This window comes from Schistocerca americana, chromosome 8 (assembly GCF_021461395.2).
Source record: "Schistocerca americana isolate TAMUIC-IGC-003095 chromosome 8, iqSchAmer2.1, whole genome shotgun sequence".
NCBI classification, from domain to species: domain Eukaryota; kingdom Metazoa; phylum Arthropoda; class Insecta; order Orthoptera; family Acrididae; genus Schistocerca; species Schistocerca americana.
The window spans coordinates 116,197,003-116,220,403 of NC_060126.1; the positions used below are offsets into that span (position 1 = coordinate 116,197,003).

Below are 23,401 nucleotides of genomic sequence, written 5' to 3' on the forward strand. Positions count from 1 at the left end.
AAGAATTAAACTGAATAATGGTTATTGATGAAAGGACATCCTAGATAAATGAGAAGTGGTCCTACGACAATCAAGTATAATACAGACAGAAATACCATTATCTAGTGCAGTTAAGTTACGTTGGGGGCTTTACGAGAATGACAGCAAAGTTCAAAATGAAACAGTTATAAAGATGCATAAAAACGAAGTCCATTTCGTAATCACAGTACAAGAAATAATCATCAACTCAAAACAGTTCAGATTTCAACATGATGATTCACAAATTAACGCAGGCAATGCAATGAACTGTAACTCGTACTCTTTCTATCTTCGGTTCCATGATACGAGTGGAAGAAGTTCTACACTGGGAGAAAATTGAGACCTCTCGAAACACAAAGTACCTTCAGAAGTATGATAGCGCGCGTTCACCTCCAAAAGATCTCCACGATCGAATCACAAAGGTTACCGCAGGCAGGGCTGCCTTCTTTAAGAACTCGACATGAAGTACTCGGAATCGTTCCCTTAACTCGAGAAGTCCGAGTCTCCATTTGATTTTCGTAGTGTTCCGCTACTAGCTGCTTTCCTATTGGCTGAAGACCAACAGTAATATGTCTTCCTTAAGCTCTACAGACAGGATTTGATACCGCTCGGGGTAGCCGCGCAGTCTAGGGGCCTTGTCACGGTCCGAGTGGCTACCCCCGTCGGAGGTTCGAGTCCTCTCTTGGGCATGGGTGTGTGTGTTGTCAAGTTAGTTTAAGTTACATTAAATAGTGCGTAAGCTTAGGGACCTATGACCTCAGCAGTCTGGTCCCATAAGATCTTACAGTTTTCCACGATTTGATTCAAGTTGACCACTTTCGGGACTAAACTAATATACTACAACAATATTTAAAGAAGAAAATGTTATAAATATTGTGTCACTCCCAGATCAATTACGATAAATGTAAGTAATAGTTCATAAATAAACAAGCCAGAATTCATCCGCAAATGTGCTCACGATAAATGGCAACTGATTGTCGTTAATGTTGTTTAAACAATTATTTATGCCTTCTCATCATAAGCGTCGTTTGATTTTCTGTTCAATTGTGATGTCCGCTAAAACATGCGATCGGCCATTTCTAAATTAACACATTTATTTAATAACACTTACAATCAATATTTAAATGAAGTTACTGGAAAAGTAGCAAACTGTTCATTCAATAATTACACAAGTATGACAGAATGTGTGGTATTCATGCTGTGTTCATTTTCTGTGTAAATGTGGAGAATACGAAGTTCTGACAAATATTTGCTTAAGGAAACGGACAAAAAGACGTTGTGAATCAATAACTTAATTACAGATAAGTAGTTTTCAGGGATGATGGGTATAGTGCAATGCTGTCAACTGATATATCGTATGAGGAAATCGCATGAAGCGATTAAAAGTTGATAGTTTAGAGTTTATTCGCTATGAAATATTGACTTCTATAGTTTTAAACATATTGAAATTTTGTTGCGTCATTGACTGTGTATCACTTTTATGATATCGCAAATGTATTCGGATTTGCATTAATATTTGATGTGACTTATCGTCTAATCTCAAAGATGTAAGTAGCCACTCTGAGTTTGTCTGAAAGCCCGCCGTTGCTGCTAGCACAGCTGGTCCTCTTAAGCGACCAACGCGTAGTCTGAATTCTAAGCGATGGGATTTATCCGTTTCCGGTGACGGTGCTAAGCAGTCTTTGTATCTGGACTCCACTGTAAAGGTCATGTAGCCGGAAGCTGGAACTTCCGCGGCGCACGCTAAGACGTGGGCCCATTACCGTTGACCCTTACAACAAACTCATATTACCTCGTAATAATACTGGGTGGACGATTAGATCTACTAAATACGCATAACGTTACATGAGGCGGTGTGGATCTCGCTGATGAGTAAAGCGAACTAAGTTTCGGAAGATTTCTGTTTGCGGAATCAATGACGACTTTTGTAAAGAACCCGTTGTACCAGATCACTGATGAGATGCTTGATTCCGTTGCGCAAAGACGCCGAGTGTCGACGACACACACCTACATCTACATCCGTACTCCGCAAGCCACCTGACTGTGAGTGGCGGAGGGTACTTTGAATACCTCTATCGGTTCTCCCATCTATTCCAGTCTCGTATTGATCGTGGAAAGAAAGTTTGTCGATATGCCTCTGTGTGGGCTCTAATCTATCTGATTTTATCCTCATGGTCTCTTCGCGAGATATACGTAGGAGGGAGCAATATACTGCTTGACTCCTCGGTGAAGGCATGTTCTGGAAACTTCAACAAAAGCCCGTACCGAGCTACTGAGCGTCTCTCCTGCAGAGTCTTCCACTGGAGTTTATCTATCATCTCCGTAACGCTTTCGCGATTACTAAATGATCCTGTAACGAAGCGCGCTGCTCTCCGTTGGATTTTCTCTATCTCTTCTAGCAACCCTATCTGGTACGGATCCTACGCTGGTGAGCAACATTCAAGCAGTGGGCGAACAAGTGTACTGTAACCCACTTCCTTTGTTTTCGGATTGCATTTCCTTAGGATTCTTCTAATGAATCTCAGTCTGGCATCTGCTTTACCGACGATAAACCTTATATGGTCATTCCATTTTAAATCACTCCTAATGCCTACTCCCAAATAATTTATGGAATTAACTGCTTCCAGTTGCTGACGTGGTATATTGTAGCTAAATGATAAAGGATTTTTCTATGTATTCGCAGCACATTACACTTGACTACATTGAGATACAATTGCCATTTCCTGTACCATGCGTCAATTCGTTGCAGATCCTCCTGCATTTCAGTATAATTTTCCATTGTTACAACCTCTCGATGTACCACAGCATCATCCGCAAAAAGCTTCAGTGAACTTCTGATGTCATCCACAAGGTCATTTATGTATATTGTGAATAGCAACGGTGCTACGACCCTCCCCTGCGGCACTCCTGAAATCACTCTTACTTCGGAAGACTTCTCTCCATTGAGAATGACATGCTGCGTTCTGTTATCTAGGTTCAATCCAATCACACAATTGGCCTGATAGTCCATATGCTCTTACTTTGTTCATTAAGCGACTGTGGGGAGCTGTATCGAACGCCTTGCGGGAGTCAAGAAACACGGAATCTACCTGGGAACCCGTGTCTATGGCCCTCTGATTTTCGTGGACGGCCGGCCGGGATGGCCGAGCGGTTCTATGCGCTACAGTCTGGAACCGTGCGACCGCTACGGCCGCAGGTTCGAATCCTGCCTTGGGCATGGATGTGTGTGGTGTCCTTAGGTTAGTTAGGTTTAAGTAGTTCTAAGTTCTAGGGGACTGATGACCTTAGAAGTTAAATCCCATAGTGCTCAGAGCCATTTCTCGTGGACGAATAGCGCGAGCTGGGTCTCACACGATCGTCTTTTTCGAAACCCATGCTGATTCCTACAGAGTAGATTTCTAGTCTCCAGAAAAGTCATTATACTCGAACATGTTCGAACGTGTTCAATACACGCCGCAACAGACAGCAATACATCGAACGGTTGCGGCCGAAGGAGAAGTGAGCGGGCGCTGCTGAGTAAATTCGCCTACGCAACTGTACCGCCGCCACCTGTGGGTCTTCTCTTGTCGTTCCGTAGCGGCGGCTCAGCGAGGGAGCAGCAGTGTGCGGAGAACGGGCACCGCGGCCGCCTGCCTGCCTGCCTTCCGTCCGTCCGTCTCAGCTGCCGGGCTCCGCCAAAGGTGCGTAGCTCGCCGCTTCCGACATCAGACACTAAAGGCAGCGCTCTTCTTCTCTGTCCCTCATCGTATTCACCATGTCGTAGTTGCTGCAGTTAATTCCACGGGTAACGCTTCATAATAGGGACATTCTGGGAATGCTTCTGTTTTTTATCCTCTGCATTTTTTCTTTCGAGATATGTCCAGTACTGTAGTTTGGCTTCTCTGTGTCATATCCAACAATGCCCTTTGCTCTATAGCTTCTTTTAGTGTATATGCAGACAGAAGTGACGAATGAAAATTTTCACCAGAGCTGGGATTTGAAACCTGTACAGTTGCTCACCAAGCAGATGCACCCTGGCTCAGTGGCTTTGCACAACTGCACGGACTATCCTAGCACGCCTCCCTCCTCAATTCAAATTCCCATTGTTGCCCCCTTCTCTCAATAATTTTTCATTCCACTTTTCTTCAGTCCAGGATGATTTTGTCAGTAACTTTTGCATTTTTGAGCGTGTCGTTCATATGTTGCCTAAATTGTCATCACTGGTATAAGGCTGATCATAGAGCCTTGCGACACACGACGAGCACTGTATTACTGAACGATGCCACACCAGCGGCTGATGTTGCTTATCTGTAGGCGTTTTGGAGGTCTAGGTTTCAAATTACCTGTGACAGAGCATTTCCACAAAATTTCGCGAAAAGTTCCGTATTTTGGGTAGCGAATGGCCTGCGTGGATTACATTGGTTGAAATTTTCTGCGATGATATGGCTGATGTTCTCTCCAGTTATCGAGAAGATCTCAATGCATCGGCTTGTGTTAACGCCAGAAACTTTCAAGCCACCTGTACAGAGCAAACATCAGTCGTAACTCGAGAATTACTCTTCTTATGAGAAAAGAGCCATTGTTTATTCCGTGTATGCTCTATCTGTTTTAGTATTTGAATATTGTTTTAATATTAGAATATCATGAGTTGCATTCAAGTTGATGATTTCCAAAACGGCCACCATCTTGGTAACATAGCCTCACAGCTTTCCACCCCTCCCCTCTCTCGCCTCTTACTATATTTCTTTTTATCGATCTGTTTTATTTGGATTGCTATCTGAGTTCCTAAAATTGATGAACCTAGGCTTCTTTTCTCCAAAGGTTTTCCTGATTTTCCCGTTGGTAACATATTTGTTTCCCATGGGCATGCATAGTTCTACGGCTTCGCATTTGTCTGGTAACCATTTCTGCTTCACCATTTTGAACTTCCTGCGAGGTTCACTTTTAGAGTTCTTCATTCCCGTTTGCTTAATTTATCTGTTACATTTTTACATTTTCCCCTTCCAGCTATCAAATTCAGTTTCATACGTGTTATCCAATGTTTTCTATTGTGTCTCACTTGTAGAATGTTACATGTTCTGTTTTCTTCACTGTGTCATCTCTCAAAGTTCCCATTCGTCTTTATTCTGTTCCTTTCGCAGTGCGGGATTAGCCGAGCGCTGTAGGGTGCTGCAGTCATGGAATATGCGGCTGGTCCCGGCGGAGGTTGGAGTCCTCCCTTGGGTATGGGTGTGTGTTTGTCCTAAAGATAATTTACGTTAAGTAGTATGTAAGGTTATTGACTGATGACCTTAGCAGTTAAGTCCCATAAGATTTCACACACATTTAAACATTTTTTAATGTTCCTTTCCCCTGTTTCATCAATCTTTCACTAAGGCTTCCTTTGAAACTCTCAACACCCACTGGTTCTTTCAATTTACCTGTGTCCCAACTCCTTAAATTTCTTTTTTGTAATTTCTTCGTTTTCATCCCCTTTTCACAACCAATAAAATATAGTGCTCGTCTATATTTGCTCCTGTAATTGTTTTTCAGTTTAAAATATGGTTTCTGAATCTGTATTTCCATTTTATAATATACCTGAAAGATTCCAGTGTCTCCAGGTCTGTTCTACGTATGTATCCTCTTTCCACGTTTCTTAAATCATGTGCTGCCAACGATTAAATTGTAACATTCGCAAATTTTTACCAGTTGGCTTGCCCTTTTATTCTTCTCCTCCTGTCCATGTTCTTCGATTATTTTTCCTACTATCAATTTGCAGCCTCCCATCATAATTAAATCCTCGTCTCTCTCAACAATATGATTTTTTTATTTAACTACACATTCCCAATTTTCATTTTTTGAGGAGTTAGTAAGCATTTAAACTTATGCGAGTGTAGTGGGAGATGGCGTTGTGTCTACCTCGGCTGCGATCTTGCATTCATCATGAAGTTAATAGTAGCTCACCTTCATTCTGATTATTAGATTTGCGACTGAATTACTCGTATTTGATTTTATGTTCATAAAGCTGTCATGTTCTGCCTAGAAGTCCCAACCAAACAACATCAGATTTGTTTTTCCTGATGATAGCATTCACTTGAGTAGTCTCTGTGCAAGAGATCCGAACGGGGGAATATTTCACCTACGGAATACTGTACCCAACAGAATGTTATCATCATTATAAAGTATAGCTGCATGCCCTCGGGAAATATAGCAGCTGCAGTTTCCTCTTGATTTCAACTGTTCGCAATACCAACAAAGCATGTCCATTTTGATTAACGTTAGGCCGGCCGGTGTGGCCGTGCGGTTCTAGGCGCTTCAGTCTGGAACCGCGTGACCGCTACGGTCGCAGGTTCGAATCCTGCTTCGGGCATGGATGTGTGTAATGTCCTTAGGTTAGTTAGGTTTAATTAGTTCTAAGTCCTAGGGGGCTGATGACCTCAGAAGTTAAGTCGCATAGTGCTCAGAGCCGTTTGAACCATTTGATTAACGTTAAAAGGCTGGAATAGTCAATTTTCCAAACTGTTGTCTCTGCAACTTCTGAAAAGACCTGCACGTCTTAAGGAATACGTTAGTGTAGCCTCTCAAGAGATAGTAGCTACGGCTACCTGTCTCTCTGACCAACAAAACCCAAGCCATCAGCAATATTCATGGTTTGTCGGGGGATGACCTATGTTTTTCTTTTCTTTTTTAAAGAAAGCTTTTATCTACAATGTATTACCTCTACCATCTTTAATTATTCTACTACATCCATTTTTGTCTTGAGAGTTTGATCGACAGATCACTTGAGTCACATTTCCTCTATATGTTCATTATTTAAGATATCCCACCAATCAACGGGGAAGTCTTATCTATTTTACCGAAAATGAACACCTTTGGGCTTATTTTTGTGGCTATTTGTACGCTGGCGACAAATATAGCTACGATGCTACAACTTAAAAGTGGTCAACACTTTTGATGAAAGTGGTTGTTGACTTCGCCTTATAATATGGGGTGTGGGTAGCTGAGTACTAACTATGAACAAATACTGCAATAAACACTTTTTATTCAGCACTAAGTGCAAAGCCGCCGGACGTTGCATGAAATTTTAATCGATTACCAGCCCTACTCTCTACCATGAAGAGAAAACTGCGCGCACGGAATTCTGATTATTGAACTCCAGAACGCCTGTGACGAATCACACTTTGCTACATTACTAAATAATTTTCTCTCACAGGGTACAGTGGGCTAAACATTACATGTTATGGGGACATGTGCTGGAGTGCACTTCGAGAATGAGTACAACGAAGTAGTTAGCTGCATTATTAATATTTATTTCGCAAATGGAGCGTACTACTGAGAGCACATTTACATGAGTCGTGCATAAAAATACTGAAACTGCTGTCCCATACGTGTAAACAATACTACAGTACCGATCGTTTATCAGTAAAAGAACGAGTGGGAAAAGAGAGGACAAAACAGACGCTCGGTTAATCACACACAAAGATTCGAATGCAAAGTTCAGGACTTTGGATTACTAATTGAACCATCAAAGCCTGCTCTTGACTCAGAGCGAAAAAAACCATGGCAGTTCACTGGAAAAACGTTGCGTGAATTGTTTCGTAACTAAGCGCCGAATTCGGTTCCATCTGAATTTGTAAAAATGAATTTAAGATCGTCACCCGTAAGGATTCCGCACTGCTCCTAACGATGGAGCTGCTTAGTTACGGAGAATACTGATTCGAAATCGACCCAATTCCCACCAAAAAAATTATTTCTTACTTGATTTGGAGGCAGCGACTGCTTGCCGCGGCTGTTCTCGTCCACCCGGTGATTTCTCTTTAAAATTTAAACTTTCTCGCACCTGCATACTGAGAGCACTAAAATCTGGTGTGGGTATAATTACTAATCACCAAACTGCTGTTTTTTTTGAAAGAGCAAGCGTTTCCTCCAATCAGCAGACAGAAGAGGAAACGCTCGTTTCCCTCGGCGTGAAATTTTCCATCCCGTTAAACGGCTGAAATTCTGCAGACGGCGTCGCAACGCCCTGATACGAAACGCTCAGCCACGCGGGTCCACGCCTAGAGACGCGCAGCCGCGTGAATGTGGCGATCATTCATGTTTTGGACACATTGTAGAAGGTACATATTGTACTGGCTGTGAATTGTAATTAAGGCGAGCATAAAGACGCATATATTCCTGCCTGGCTCGGAAAATATGAGAACGAAAAATAGTAGCAAATTCCGGCAGAGAAAAGATACTCTGCCGAGCTTGATAAGCGAAAACCACAAAAATTTTATGGGAGGTGGAGTGAGTGTCGCGTTTCAGACTGCGTTGGAATGACAAATGCCGGTCTCTCCCAGCATTCGTAGAAAACATCGCTAACTTCTGTGCTATGGTATTCAATTTGGAGGTAGCCGTTTCGAATACTACTAATGAGGAAATGTTCACAGCTAAAATTTACTGGCAAGTGCAGATGGGATATGACCACCAGACATTTTGCCAATATCCGAACCTCTGCGCAATGTCTCAAGCAATGAGGCGGTATGACATGTTGATGGTGATCCATGAAATGGAGATGTTGAACTCGACAGCTCCCTGGGTACTACTGGACAGGAGTATGTTCTGTTCGAGTACCGAGTTTTGTCCTCGCACTGCTCCCATCACAAACAGAAAAAGAACATTCTCTTTATTCGCACTTATTAAAAGTCACCTTCCCTGAACAGATACACTTAAATCACAAATCTCAAACTTAAAAACGGAAAAACTCCCTTGCACGCAAAGAGAATAAGTTATAAAACTACACGACTAAGTTATCCATAGTGATTTCTCAACCAATAATGCTATAACATGCTTTCGATCTTTTTCATCCCAGTCACTATGTGAATATCTTCAAGAGATTGTATATAACCTAACAATTTAATTTCCAGATGGGCTTGAAAGAAAAACCTTTATGACCTATCCCCTATATTTTCGTAGATGTAAGGTATGGTTGATAAAATACCCGTGAATTATCGCATTATTATTATTCTCGTGTCACAAACATACAGGTACATGTACATACATTTTACACAGTTATGATTAAATTACTTTTGACCAAAACTTGGCCACTTCCAGTGCATTTTCTCTTGCTTGTTGAAGGTCATCTTCTGTGCTGGAGACTGGACACAATCGACACCGAAGCATGTGCCGGACTGTCTGTTCTCCACAGTCACACCGAATATTGCTTGAATCAGTGTATCCCCATTTTGCCAGGTTAACTTTTTATCTTCCAACGCCGGACCTCAGTCTATTCATGGACTTCCAAGTTGTCCACTCCCTGTCATGACCTGTAGGTAAAGCTTCAACAACTCTTTTACAACCATGGGGAAGGTAGGTCTTAGACCTCCACAGTTGCATCCTAGATTTTTCAGCAGTGGTTCTAATTTCCTTTGATGTCCTCAGGAAACACTTCCTTGACTTGTTGCGGATGCCGTTCATGCCCATAAAGAGGATGAGTAATTTTCTGTTCCACTGCCTTTCTTTCCTTGTTCGCAGCTCTCCTCTTCAAATAGGTGGTGGTGCTATTCCTGCCAGGTGGTAAAGTCATTCGACTAGAGTGGGTTTCAGGCAACCTGTTGTAATTCTGCACATTTCGTTGAGAGCTACATCCACTGTTCATGAGTTTAATTACACCGAACAGAACAGGTATACTCTGCCGTAGATTAGAATAGTGCCATTGTAGATGTTTGGATTGTTTCAGGTTGACTACCCCACTGTGATCCGGCCAGTTTCCGTAGGACATTGTTCCTGGTGGAGACTTCCGACTTGCATTTCACGCAGTGCTTTTTGAAAATGAGAGATCTATCAAGTGTCACTCCTAGGTATTTTGGAGTCTCATAGTGTTCCAGTTCAACCCCCGACCATACCATTCTCGACTTGCGAGTGGCTTCCTTGGTTCTCAAATGAAAAGCACACACTTGGGTCTTTAAAGGGTTTGGTTTAAGTTGGTTTGTGTTGTAGATCTTCAAGGGCATTCGTGAGGTTCTTCCCCACTGATTCAAAATCTCTGCTCTGAGTGGCTAGAGCGAGGTTGTCAGCATATAATAAGCTCCAGGAGTTTGGGACTATAGGTTGGTCATTCGTGTACATATTAAACAGAATTGGAACCAAAACACTTCCTTGCGGGAGGTCATTCTTCTGTAGTCTCCATAGACTAGGCTGTCCTTTAAAGTCGACGAAGAACCTGCTGTTCTGCAGAAGGGAGGTGATGAGTCTGGTGTGACCTAAATCTTTGATCAGATTGTAGACCTTGACTAGTAGAAGCTGGTGACTGATCGTATCTTACGCCGCAGATAAGTCGACAAATGCGACTCCTGTCACCTTCCGAGCTTCAAATCGATTTTCTATAAGCTGTGTGAAATTTATCAATCGTCCAGTACAGCTTTTACCTGGACTAAATCCAGATTGCTGAGGTATAAGTGAGGAGTCAATTGCAGGTGACAGGCGATACAAAATTAGTCTTTCCAGCCATTTGTAATAATGACAAAGTAGTGCAAATGGTCTAAAATTCTTTGGATCATTTCCTTCCTTGCCAGGAGTCAGCAAAGCAAACACTCGACTCTCCTACCACATCTTTGGAATTTAGTTTCTGCTTACACAGTTATCGAAAACTTGAAGAATCCATTTCTTAGTATTTAAGCTGAAGTGTTTGATTTGCTAGGTTCGTATATCATCCAAGCCAGCTGATTTGCCATTTTTACTTTGTTTGATAGCCTTCTGTAGTTCTTCCATGCTGAATGATGATGTAAGGTCATTACTCTCCTCTTGCTCTTCTCTTTGCAATTTCGGTTTTTGTGATTTATGTGTTGGCTTCCCGTTCATCAGTAACTGATGTGCTATTTGACTGGCAGTGATATGATGTGTAATGATCTTAGTCGGATCATTGTTTAAGCGTCTCAGAAGCCTCCAAACTTTATGGCTGTCTCCTTTCAGATCCCAGTTTTCTAAAGCTTTTATCCACTTATCCCTTTTTGTCTTCCTTATAGAGGAAATAAGCTTGTACCTGTTTCCACAGTTGCTTCACTGAAATGGTTTCCTTAAAATAAGTAGCTGTATTCCGCTTGTAGGGTGGCTTGGTCTGAAGTAAGCCCGGGGATATAAAATGTTCGACAGCCGCGAGGAGTAGACATTCTCGAACATCTCTTTACAATTGCCGTGAAGGTGTCATAGCTTTCGGGTATTAGTTCTATATGTTGTTGTTGTTGTGGTCTTCAGTCCTGAGACTGGTTTGATGCAGCTCTCCATGTTACTCTATCCTGTGCAAGCTTCTTCATTTCCCAGTACCTACTGCAACCTACATCCTTCTGAATCTGCTTAGTGTATTCATCTCTTGGTCTCCCTCTACGATTTTTACCCTCCACGCTGCCCAAGATACTGCAATGTCCGGCAATTCCGCAAATATTGACCAATCAGCAGTCATCTTAAAATTAAACCTCCGAAAATATACCTTCTGTGGTCTTATAGACATGAATATCTGTTCTCGCTGTCTACAAAGGCAAACCAGTCTCACTACTTCAAGAGTATTTCATCACTGAATATACAGAGTGGGCCAAAAGTCACTGCACATCGTAACCATTGAATACAAAACAACAGAAATGCTGAAAGAACTGAACACTTTATCGACACTTCAAGATTATTAATTATAACATTCATTTCCGAATTTTTTAGGATTCTGGATAACAGCTTGTAAAACTGAGCTTAGTTTCATCACTTATTGATAGCCTGCTCGACCTGTGGTTACTCACAGCAGATCGACTTTTCCCGTTATATTTCCGCAAATTGTAGATCTCTTTCCTTGCAGGTGGAAAGCGTTGAAATTATTATTCCACTCATTTATTATTAAATTATAATCACGTTTGTACCACGTTTCTAAAGCAAAAACTCTTTCTCCGTTGAAAACATCTCCGTATCAGGTTAGAATCAACAATGAACGATTTCAGAGAGCTCTGATTTAATAGGAGTGCTCTCTCGTGTTTATATTAATAATTATCTAGAAAGACGTGAGTGCACACTAGTATTCGTATCTATAACTATCACAGACAAACAATATTACATGTCCACAATGGGTTAAGATGGGTACTGACATTAAGCCCAATCCGTACAAGCAAAGTAGTATACACGGAGCCAATAATGCAATGAAGTTAAGAAATTACTTCTCTTACAAAACCCCTCAAGTGTCATACAACAGGCCCTTTCGGCTTTAACAAAGTGTAGAAATCGTTTTATTAACAAAAATTACATCTCACGTACTTCAAACTGACGATATTTCTTTTTGTAATCACCTCCGATACTGAAGCATTTTTTATTTATGCCCAACATCTTTAGAACTGCTGAGTCATATTCTGCAGCTGCCGTGCCACTAAGTCAGTTGTTCGCTACACTCTCCTCCCCGGCGTCGCTTCCAAAACGTTTCCCGTCAAAGAAATCTTCGAGTTTCATGAAGACACAAATAAGGATTGATCTGAAGAGTGGATGATCTAAATTTTCCGTACAAATGGACACAGTAAGCCTCTTGTTGCAGCAAAGTTGGATCAAATAATGCGTTTAGTTTCAACGTAAAACGTTAAATCATTATTTTGAAGCAGTTTTGACTGTCTCATGGTCCAGATATTAACTATTGTTTTTTGTTGAGTTAAGACTACCTAGTTGAGAGCCTGATCAAAACAAAACTACCCACCAACGTTTCGTCATCGTTCACGGAACATCTTCAGAAATGAAACAGGAACAATTGAGTGGGAACCTTACGGGAGCCTTACTTTATAAGGTCATTATGACCTGTGTAGGAAGCGCTACAACCGTGAAATGATACCAAATGCTTAGGTTTCTGGGTGATGAGTGACATCTTTCTTGGTTACAAGTAATCGATTCTTAGAATTCTTCTTTTTGCAAAGTCGGCGGCATCCATATTTTCTATAATTAGACTCCCTCTTCATTTTCATTTTAATTATTATGGCGGTTATTTATTTCAGTCTCAACATTTTTCAGCACTTTGCGTAACCACAGCCTTAACTGTTGGTCGAAACCAGTGTTGAAATATAGGCTCAGCTACGACTCCACGGAATTTTATACGCATCGTCTGTTGTCAATGAAAGATGTATGTCTTCTATACATCTAAGGAATTCTTCTATTTTTATAGTGGACATGAAATTTATGCCCAAATCTTCACAGTCGGCTTTTAAGAAAAAAGGCTACTCGAAGATAAAGAAGTACTACAGCCAAGGAGGAAGACTTTTGCAGCTAATGATCAGCAGCAACTAACGGGAAATGTCTTCCCCCATACAATGTTACTGGTCGAATTAGAAAAGTTTTGGCAAGCCGTTATACTTGTGGGGAAGTTTTCATTCAACCCAAGAATTGGGACATAGCCTCATAATTAATACCTTAACGTCACCACTTTACCTGTCCTCGCAGAGCAAATGACGATTTCCTTGTCCACCAGGATCCAATCATCTTGACTCTGGGTCGGCTTTCACATGAACATCCAACAAGATCCAATCACCTTGACTCTACGTCGGCTGTCACATGAACGAAACCGACATGCAAAACAGGTATCCTGTCCCTGCGTTGCTATGCAACACTCCCAACGCCGCCGCGCAGCTAGCTGACTGCATCCGGGCGAATTCGACGAAACCATTCCACGACTGTGCTGTGCAACTTACGCAAACAGAAACGACGGTAAAACAAATGTCAAACACCCTTTTGGTGACGAGATCTCTGCAGACATTTAAAAGGTATCATACCGGTATTCATCTTAAGTCATTGAAGGGTAAACGTAAACAAACATACGTTACTGCAGTGTCTTTACTATTCCAGATTACGATGCAATGTTCACTTGTATTTTCAAGTAAAATGTCCCACTTGTACGGGAATATACATAACGGATGTTCGAGAGCAGGTTGTAAATACATGGTTGACGGCATATGGAAGCTAGAGCTCGGTCGTGAGTCGCACTGGAACAGCCTAATTGTAAGGCGACCTGCTCGCGATAAACGGGAAATTTTGGTTCGAGGCCCAGTCGGGCACAGATTTTCACTGTCGTCATTCCATTAAACAGCTAATGTCTGTCCATATTCGCAACAGCGAATACATTTCATGTAACAAATACGAAAGTCGGAACTTAAGTAGTGGCAACTATTTATTCACAACCGTTACAAAAGAGTTACATGTTTGCCCCAGTTACTGTCCTTCAGTTTAGTCACCAGCGTTGTGTAGAACACGTTGCCAGCAATGTGGAAGGCGTAGTATACCATGAGCAGAGCCTGTTCTGTTGATGGTGCGAATGGAGCGGTCTACTGCCTGTCGAATCTATGGAACAGTTCTGATGCGAATGCCACAAAGTGGTTCCTTCATCTTCGGAATCCAATCAAAGTCACAAGGACTTAAATCCGGGGAGTATGGTGGATGGTACAGTACTTCCCATTACCATTGACCGAACAGAGTAGCCACAGCTTGCGCTGTAAGCGCCCGCGGATTGTCGTGCAAAATGATGGGCGGGTTGCGAAGAAAGTGTCACCACTTCTTTCGCAAAGCTCGTCGCAGGTGATGCTCCAAATGCAGACAGTAATACTATGCTTTGACGATATGCCGTGGAGGAACGTAATGCGTTAGGATAACACCATCGCAGTCGTACACGAGAATCACCATAACTTCACTCCATTCGCACCATAAACAGAACAGACTCTGCTAACTATGCCTTCCACATCGCTGGCAACTGGTTCTACACGACGCTGGTGACTATTTTGAAGGTCAGTAACAGGTGCAAACATGTAAATCTTTTGCGTCGTTTGTGAATAAATAGTTGCCACTATTTAAGTTCCAATCCCATAAAATTCAGGCTTACCGGACGCAGATCTGAACCATCCTTCCACCGAATGCGAGTCCAGTGCCTCAATCGCTGCAGCACATCATTTAATTGGAGTCTGGTATCTTGGAACGTTTGTTATATATTTTAACGATTTTTTATTTAGCATATGGTATGTATTACTGAGGCTTGCAAATGGCTAGTACTGAAGTAGACAGAATATAAAGAAAATATGATAGCCAAAGTGGCAGAACTATGACATTAAAAAATATTAAAAAGAAAGAAAGCGTTAAAAAGAAAGAAAGCGTTAAAGAAGACGAGAGTGTGATTCGGCGTCTGCAATTCGATAGTAGGAAAAATGTTAACTGGAAACATAAATTGCAAGAATTTGTTACGTTTCCTGCGGAATGTGGTTCCAGATGTCTACACAGATTAAACATTTCTCAGGTGGTGATTTGTGGGCGCGAAGCAGGGGCCCGATAGGGTCCGGGGTGTGTTCCATCGGGTTTTGGGTGGCCAAAACATCAATTTGAATTCGCTATCATGCTCCTCAAACCACTTTAGAACTATTCTTGCCTTGTGACACGGATATAGTCCGCTGGAAAATGCCATTACGTTTGGGGAACGTATTAAGCACGAAGCAAGCAGTAACGTAATCACCGAGCGAGGTGGTGCAGTGGTTAGCACACTGGTGTGGCCATCCTTATTTACGTTTTCCGTGATTTACTAAATCACTTCTGGCAAATTCTGCGATGGCCGACTTCCTTTCCCATCCTTCCATAATCCGCTGGGAACGTTGGCCTCAGTAGTCACGACGTCTTTGCTGTTATCACAGGTGCATTGATAGCTCAAGTGAATGTCCCATATAACTTAGTAAGTCTGGATGACGGCGTATCCGGTCACACCCCACACCTGGTGTAAAAAGAATTGTGATTCATCCGAAAAGGCTTGACGCACAATTTCATATTCCGTGTCCATTAAAATAATATTCTGGCCTTCGTCAAAGCCGCTTATGTAAATGGAGTGCCTCATTTGCGGTCTCTATTCCTCATTACCTACAAAGTGACCGCAATGTATTCACAGAGACTCAGTCTGGCAGTGGGCAGTGTTCATCAAGCCTGACAATAGAAAATTTGTTCTGCAGCCTATATGTATTATACGAAGGGCGTTCAGTACGTAATGCAACACTTCTTTCGGGCGATTTCGGATGAAAAGATACGGAATTTGTTATAGGACGTCTTTCAATATTCCCACTTCAGTCCCTATAGTTTGATCAAGTTCCCGCAGGTGGCAGGGGTATACGTAGCCTTCAGAATGGCTCTTACGTGTTCCAGGCAGAGAGCTTTCTTTTCGCGGAAACCAGAGGCGCTTGCAGAGACCTGGCAGTCAACAAAAGCACGGTGACTCGCTGGACGAGACGTCTGTTATCATCGCAACAAGATGGCTCAAATCTCTCCGATTTACCGAGTGCCGGTCGGCCGCACACAGCTGTGCCCTTGCAGTGTTGGCACATGTTGAGACTCTCAGACGAGGTCATGGACGGATCGTACTCAAACACCCAGCTGCTCAACTGAACGCGTCTGTTTGTACTGTTTATTTGCTCGTTCACCTGTCGAGGTATTCAAAGATGTATCCTGCTCGGTTTCCCGCCGACTAACAGAAAACTATAAGGAGCAACGAAGGATCATCTGTGGGGAATTGTCTGCGCGTTTAGAAGCTGATTGTGTCAACTGTTTGTCGAACATCGTCACAGACGATGAAACATGGGTTCTTCACTTTGAACTGAAAACGAACCGGCTATTCATTGAGTGGTGCCACACCTCCTTTTCTTCGAGGAAAGAGTCAAAAGCAGCACCCTCAGCTGATAAAGTCATGGTGACGGTCTTCTGGGTCTCCGAAGGGGTTATTCTGTTTGATGTCCTCCCTCCCGGTGAAACGATCAACTCGGAAGTGTGCTTTGCTACGCTCAGGAAACAGAAGAAATTTGTTTGTCGCCACAAAATACAAACGAACTTCCCCTTCTCCATGACAACGCAAGGCTCCCAAAATCTGCACACATGAGACGAGCACACAAAACTTCATTGGACTGTTTTTTCTCATCTCTCCTACAGCCCAGATCTCGAACCTCCTGACTTCCATCTGTATGGTCCAGCAAACGATGCACTCCACGAGTAGCAAGCAGTACGTAGATGATGAGGAGGTTACTGATGGAATCCCCGATGTCCACCAGTAGAGTGGTACCATGTGGGTATACAGCCCTGCCAGAAAGGTAACGTAAGGCCGTCACACTGAAAGGAGATTATGTTGAAAAATAGTGTTTTATAGCCGAAAGAGTGGGGAACAATAACGTGTGTTGGATTTCTGAACAAAGCGAACCTACTTTCAGAAAAAAAGTGTCCTGCATTACTTACTGAACGTCCCTAAGAGATACATGGTTTTAATTATCATTAAATCCATCGCCAAGAGCAGCAGTGACACAAGGGTGGCGTTACGTTGCACCCTATCCCGTTCCCTATTTTCCACATGTCCCTTTCATCGCCAGTTGTGAGAGTCTCATCATATCAATTCACCTAGTTTTCAGCATTATCCTGTCACATCACAATCAAACACTTTTATGCTCTTTCTTAGACGTTTTCCCATAGCTCATGTTTTACTTCCGTGTAATGTTGTACTCCAGGCAATGCAGAGTTATGAAATTTCGGGAATACATTTGTTTCGGTAACATATATAAGTGATTGACGCTGCAAGATCACAGGTCAGTGTAAGCGCGAGAAAAGTCACTGAAATATGAAAATTTGATGTATTAATAACACAGGTATGCAAAAAAATATTTTTTGAAAGTTGCTGATTTCAAAAATGCAATCCATTTCTTTCTATCACAACAGGTTTTCTCACAAAAAAAGGGAGTATTTTTTGATATAATAACAAAATTCAATTTATCACATTATTTGGAATGTTATAAAATTTTATTTTATTTATAAATCATGTTCTAAACTACATTTCCAGTACAATTCCATTTCCCTTTAAGCTCATAAATACTTATAATAACGCTTTGGCTTTCTGCGGAAGCTTATTTTATTGCTTTACGGGCTGTGGACACGTTGAGGACCATTTCTTTTTATCATCCAGCGGTAATCCACTATAATGTTGGCGTTCCATCTTCCTTGATACCTTCGTTCCATTTATTTGATGTTTTGGTGGAATCTTTCTCCCTGCTCTCCACTTACATCACCAAGGTCTGCTGGGAAGTAGTCGAGATGTGAGTGGAGAAAATGAACTTCAATGCTCATGTTACAGTCCAGCTTCTTAAAATTGTCGAGCATGTCTGCCACGATTGTCTTGTATTTTCGATCTCTTTTGTTTCCAAGGAAACCGGTAACAACTCATTTAAAAGATGTCCATGCTGCCTTCTCTTTTGTTTCCATTTTGTCCACAAAGTTGGGATCTGTCATTAGTTTTCTAATGTCTGGTCCGACAAAGATCCCTTCCTTTAGCTTTGCCTCGGATAAACCAGGAAACTGTCCACAAATATATCTGAAACACTCCCCTTTTTTGGCAATGCCTTAACAAATTGTTTCATCAGCCTCAACATTTTGAACCCCTACCTGTAAGGTTTTTCTCAAGGGCCAAGCTTTTTTTATGTAGTGTTGCTTTCTATTTCTACTGTCCCATTCACGGAGAAAGCAAGAGAACTTTGTATAGCCACTTTTTTGACCAAGCAGCATTGTAATCACTTTTAAATCACGACGTAGTGTCTATTTGTGGTCTGAATAGCAGAGTTTGCTTAAAACCAGTTCAAGGTTTTCGTAACATTCTTTTAAGTGAACCGAGTGTCCAACTGGTATAGAAGCGTACTTATTGCCACTGTGTAGAAGTACTGCTTTAAGGCTTATTTTTGAAGAATCAATAAAAATCAGGAGCATATTCTATTTAGGAACGTGCCATAAATCCAGGAACATCACTGCAAAACACCAAGTCACCGTCTTGAGAGAAGAAAGATACAAACTCCTTTCCCTCGATCGATAACAAGGATGTTTATCTTTCAATCTAGTTCCTAAAACCTATGCCGATTCCTTAGAAAGGCCTAGGTCTCTAACTAAATAGTTCAATTCAGATTGTGAGAATGGAATGGGATCGGTTGTGACAGGATCGTAACAATGTCAGTCTTCTTCACTATGGCCTGGCTGAGCCAATGGCTTGTGATCATTTGTATCATCCAGAGAATCTGGAAGAGAGGTTACTGGAACTTCAGGTCCATGAGGAACAGGGCGAATGGCAGATCGAATGTTAGGGTAAGAAATATCCTTTTTGTTTTTCAAATTGAAACCTCGTACGTTGCAAGAACAAAAATAGCAGTCATCACTATGATTTTTGGATGGACAAACCATTCGTATTCCAAAACGTATGGACTGCTTTTTACGTTGAAACCATTGCCTCAGTTCTTCGACACACACTGAATAAACTTTGTGTGAGGCCCAAGGCTTATATTGATTGCCAAAATTTATACCAGACTAGGCGAAATACGCTACTGGCCATTAAAACTGCTACACCACGGTGATGACGTGGTACAGACGCGAAATTTAACCGACAGGAAGAAGATGCTGTGACATGCAAATGATTAGCTTTTCAGAGCATTCACACAAGGTTGGCGCCGGTGGCGACACCTACAACGTGCTGACATGAGGAAAGATTCCAACCGATTTCTCATACACAAACAGCAGTTGACCGGCGTTGCTAGGTGAGACGTTGTTGTGATGCCTCGTGTAAGGAGGAGAAACGCGTACCATCACGTTTCCGACTTTGATAAAGGTCGGATTGTAACCTGTCGCGATTGCGATTTATCGTATCGCGACATTGCTGCTCACGTTGGTCGAGATCCAATGACTGTTAGCAGAATATGGAATCGGTGGGTTCAGGAGGATAATACGGAAAGCCGTGCTGGATCCCAACGGCCTCGTATCACTAGCAGTCGAGATGCCACGCATCTTATCCGTATGGCTGTAACGGATCGTGCCGCCACGTCTCGATCCCTGAGCCAACAGATGGGGACGTTTGCAAGACAACAAACCATCTGCACGAACAGTTCGACGACGTTTGCAGCAGCATGGACTATCAGCTCAGAGTCCATGGCTGCAGTTGCCATTGACGCTGCATCACAAACAGGAGCGCCTGCGATGGTGTACTCAACGACGAACCTGGGTGCACGTATGGCAAAACGTCATTTTTGACGATGAATCCAGGTTCTGTTTACAGCATCATGATGGTCGCATCCGTGTTTGGCGACATCGCTGTGAACGCACTTTAGAAGCGAGTATTCGTCATCGCCATACTGGCGTATCACCCGGCGTAATGGTATGGGGTGCCATTGGTTACACGTCTCGGCCAACTCTTGTTCGCATTGACGGCACTTTGAACAGTGGACGTTACATTTCAGATGTGTTACGACTCGTGGCTCTACACTTCATTAGATCCCTGCGAAAGCCTACATTTCAGCAGGATAATGCACGACCGCATGTTGCAGGTCCTGTATGGGCCTTTCTGGATACAGAAAATGTTCGATTGCTGCCCTGGCCAACACATTCTCCAGATCTCTCACCAACTGAAAACGTCTGGTCAATGGTGGCTGAGCAACTGGCTCGTCACAATAAGCCAGTCGCTACTCTTCATGAACTGTGGTATCGTGTTGAAGCTGCAAGGGCAGCTGTACCTTTACACACCATCCAAGCTCTGTTTGACTCAATGTATAGGCATATCAAGGCCGTTATTACGGCCAGAGGTGGTTGTTCTGGGTACTGATTTCTCAGGATCTATGCACCCAAACTGTGTGAAAATGTAATCACATGTCAGTTCTAGTATAATATATTTGTCCAATGAATACCAGTTTATCATCTGCATTTCTTCTTGATGTAGCAATTTTAATGACGAGTAGTGAATATTTTTCAACAAGATTGGAAATGTTTCTTTGTTGATATTTAACGGTATAGTTACCACTGATGTAGCAGAAGGAATCTGACAAGTTTATACATCCTCTGATAGCCATTGTCAATTGTCCATAAAACAACTTCAGAACGCAAGAAAACAGTCACTACTTTAAAGCTCCAGTAACAACAATACGTGAACAGCACAGGTTGACGAGGTACTGTGAACTGAAGGACAATAACAGTAGCTCACTGCTTGGTGATGTTGGGGCAAGGGGCAGCGCGGCAGACAGGCACTGTCATGAAAATACTGCTGGTTTCTCCTAATTGCTCTTTATTTTACGTCTATCTAGTGTAAAAACAATTTATGGAGATCCTAAAAACCAAAATTCAAACTGACTAGAGTGCTGAAATATGAAAAATGTAAAACTAGACAAGCAGTTTGTGAAATAACTTTACGGAATGGAATTTCACTTTTTTCCCGAAATGATCGTTGAAAACAGTATAAAAGTCACTTAATAAATGTGAAACAATTTTTATGCCGCAGACCTGTGTAACAGGTATAACCGGCGGAATGTAGAATGCAAGCATGCGGACATATACGCATGATGAATCTTCCTGGCAGATTATAACTGTGTGACATACCGAGACTCGAACTCGGAACCTTTGCCTTTCACGGGAAAGTGGTCTACCAACTGAGCTACCCAAGCACGACTCACATCCCGTCCTCACAGCTTTACTTCTGCCAGTACCTCGTCTCCTACCTTCCAAACTTTACAGAAGCTCTCCTGCGAACCTTGCAGAAGGCAGGAGACGAGATACTGGCAGAAGTAAAGCTGTGAGGACGGGATGTGAGTCGTGCTTGGGTAGTTCAGATGGTAGAGGACTTGCCCGCGAAAGGCAAAGATCCCGATTTCGAGTCTCGGTCCGGCACACAGTTTTAATTTGCCAGTAAGTTTCATATCAGCGCACACTCCGCTGCAGAGTGAAAATCTCGATCTACATACGCATGATGTCGTACGGGTGTCTGATGTCAGTTTGTGGAGCAGAGTTTCACGCATGTTGCATTGAGTCGGAAAATACTGGGACAGTTACCGCTGGGTGTCGATGTCACTGGAGTTGTCCGTCGCTAACGTCCCGTACATCCTCGGTTGGAGACCTGATGATCGAACAAGGTAAGGCATCATGTCGGCACACTGCAGAGCATGTTGGGTTGCAACAGCGATATATGGATCAGAGTTGTCCTGCTGGAAAGCATCCCCTGGCCCACTGTTCATGAAAGCACGACTAGCTTTTCAGTCAGGGCACATGGGATAGCCACGAGAGTGCTCCTCCAGGCCATAACTCCTGAAGTAGGTCGCAGACAGGTTGGTTGCAAGCGTTCACATGGTCTCATTCTAAATAACACACGGGTTTCAGTGGCACCGAGGCAGAACCGGCTTTCATCAGAAAACAAAACAGACTTACAATCCGCCCTCCAATGAGTTCTCCCTTCATACAATAGAAGTAGCAAATGGGGGTGATTTGGTGTCAGGGGAACCACACTACAGGCCTCTCGCTCGGTGCCACGTGGCCGTCAGCGACGCGATCTTCTTGTGACTATGCTTTCTCGTGGCCACGTCAGTTAGCAATCCTGTACAATGGCTACATTGCCAAGTCTTTCTGCAGTGTCACGGAAGGGTCATCCAGCTTCTCGTAGCGCCATTGCATGACCTTGTTCAAACTCACTGAGCTGCTGATAATGGCGCCTTCTTCGTTATTTTGACTGACATCAGCTCACTGCGTCCAGTCTCGAAGGTAGCTAATGCTTATGACGGTTTCAGCACGTATTCAAAGCAAACCTGATTTTCTTCCGCATAGTAGCACTACTAGTGCCACTCTTATGCTACTATGGTGAAATATGAACAGACGTCACCTCTCAGATGTAGAAACACGCCTACCAACCTTCATTTATCTCGTTGTAACTAACCACGGGTTTTCTTACTATTCACTGAGTGGCAGTCTACGGAGCGTTACTCACTTTCACCAGCAGGAGCTCCTTTTGAATATTATTATTTCTTTGGTTCCAGCCTGCTATGATGGCATATCCTGTCCACATTCGCTCTTATTTTTCTTTGGTGACGTAACCTCATCTGAATAGATTTAGGTCCATCTAAATTTTAGGAACGATTCCTTCACTGATTGAATTTATTAAGGTTTCAACGGAGAACGCTATGGTATTCTGTGGGGCAGTCAGAGGAAGCTACGTGCTGTTAGCTAAACTTGAGCCAAGCCCTTTGGATTTTTAGGAGCATAATCATCAGTGCTACAAATGTGACACTATGAAACTTCCCCTTTGAACAATTTATACAAGACTGTCCTTAAACTGACACACAATATTTTGTTAGCGCAACGCAATCTGACTTTCAAAATTCCCTACAAAAGAATGGCCCTGACTAACATTAAACTATACCTGTCACAAATCACTTACCTCACAAAAATCTTCGCTGCTCAAGCTACTGCAATACAGCGAGCGCCACTACTGCCAGCTAAATAAAAGATTCAAACTATGGAAGGCACTAACTACTGATAGGGATGGTTAGCAAATGAAAGATATTAATAGAGAACAAACAATGTATTTACCTTGATATCATCATGTATAAATATAGCAGTTCATGGCAAATTACAAATCTCCGCCATCTCTCTCCCC

At 42.6% G+C, this 23,401-nt stretch overlaps 1 protein-coding gene across 1 annotated transcript in view; it reads right to left on the minus strand.

Moving 5' to 3' along the window:
- LOC124545612 overlaps positions 1-22,810 on the minus strand; it is a 103,371-nt gene extending 80,561 nt beyond the window's left edge. Inside the window, exon 1 of the mRNA XM_047124560.1 lies at positions 22,733-22,810. Within this exon, the coding sequence (XP_046980516.1) occupies positions 22,733-22,810 (78 nt within the window). The remainder of the gene's footprint in view (positions 1-22,732) is intronic.
- Positions 22,811-23,401: the final 591 nt, after the last annotated feature.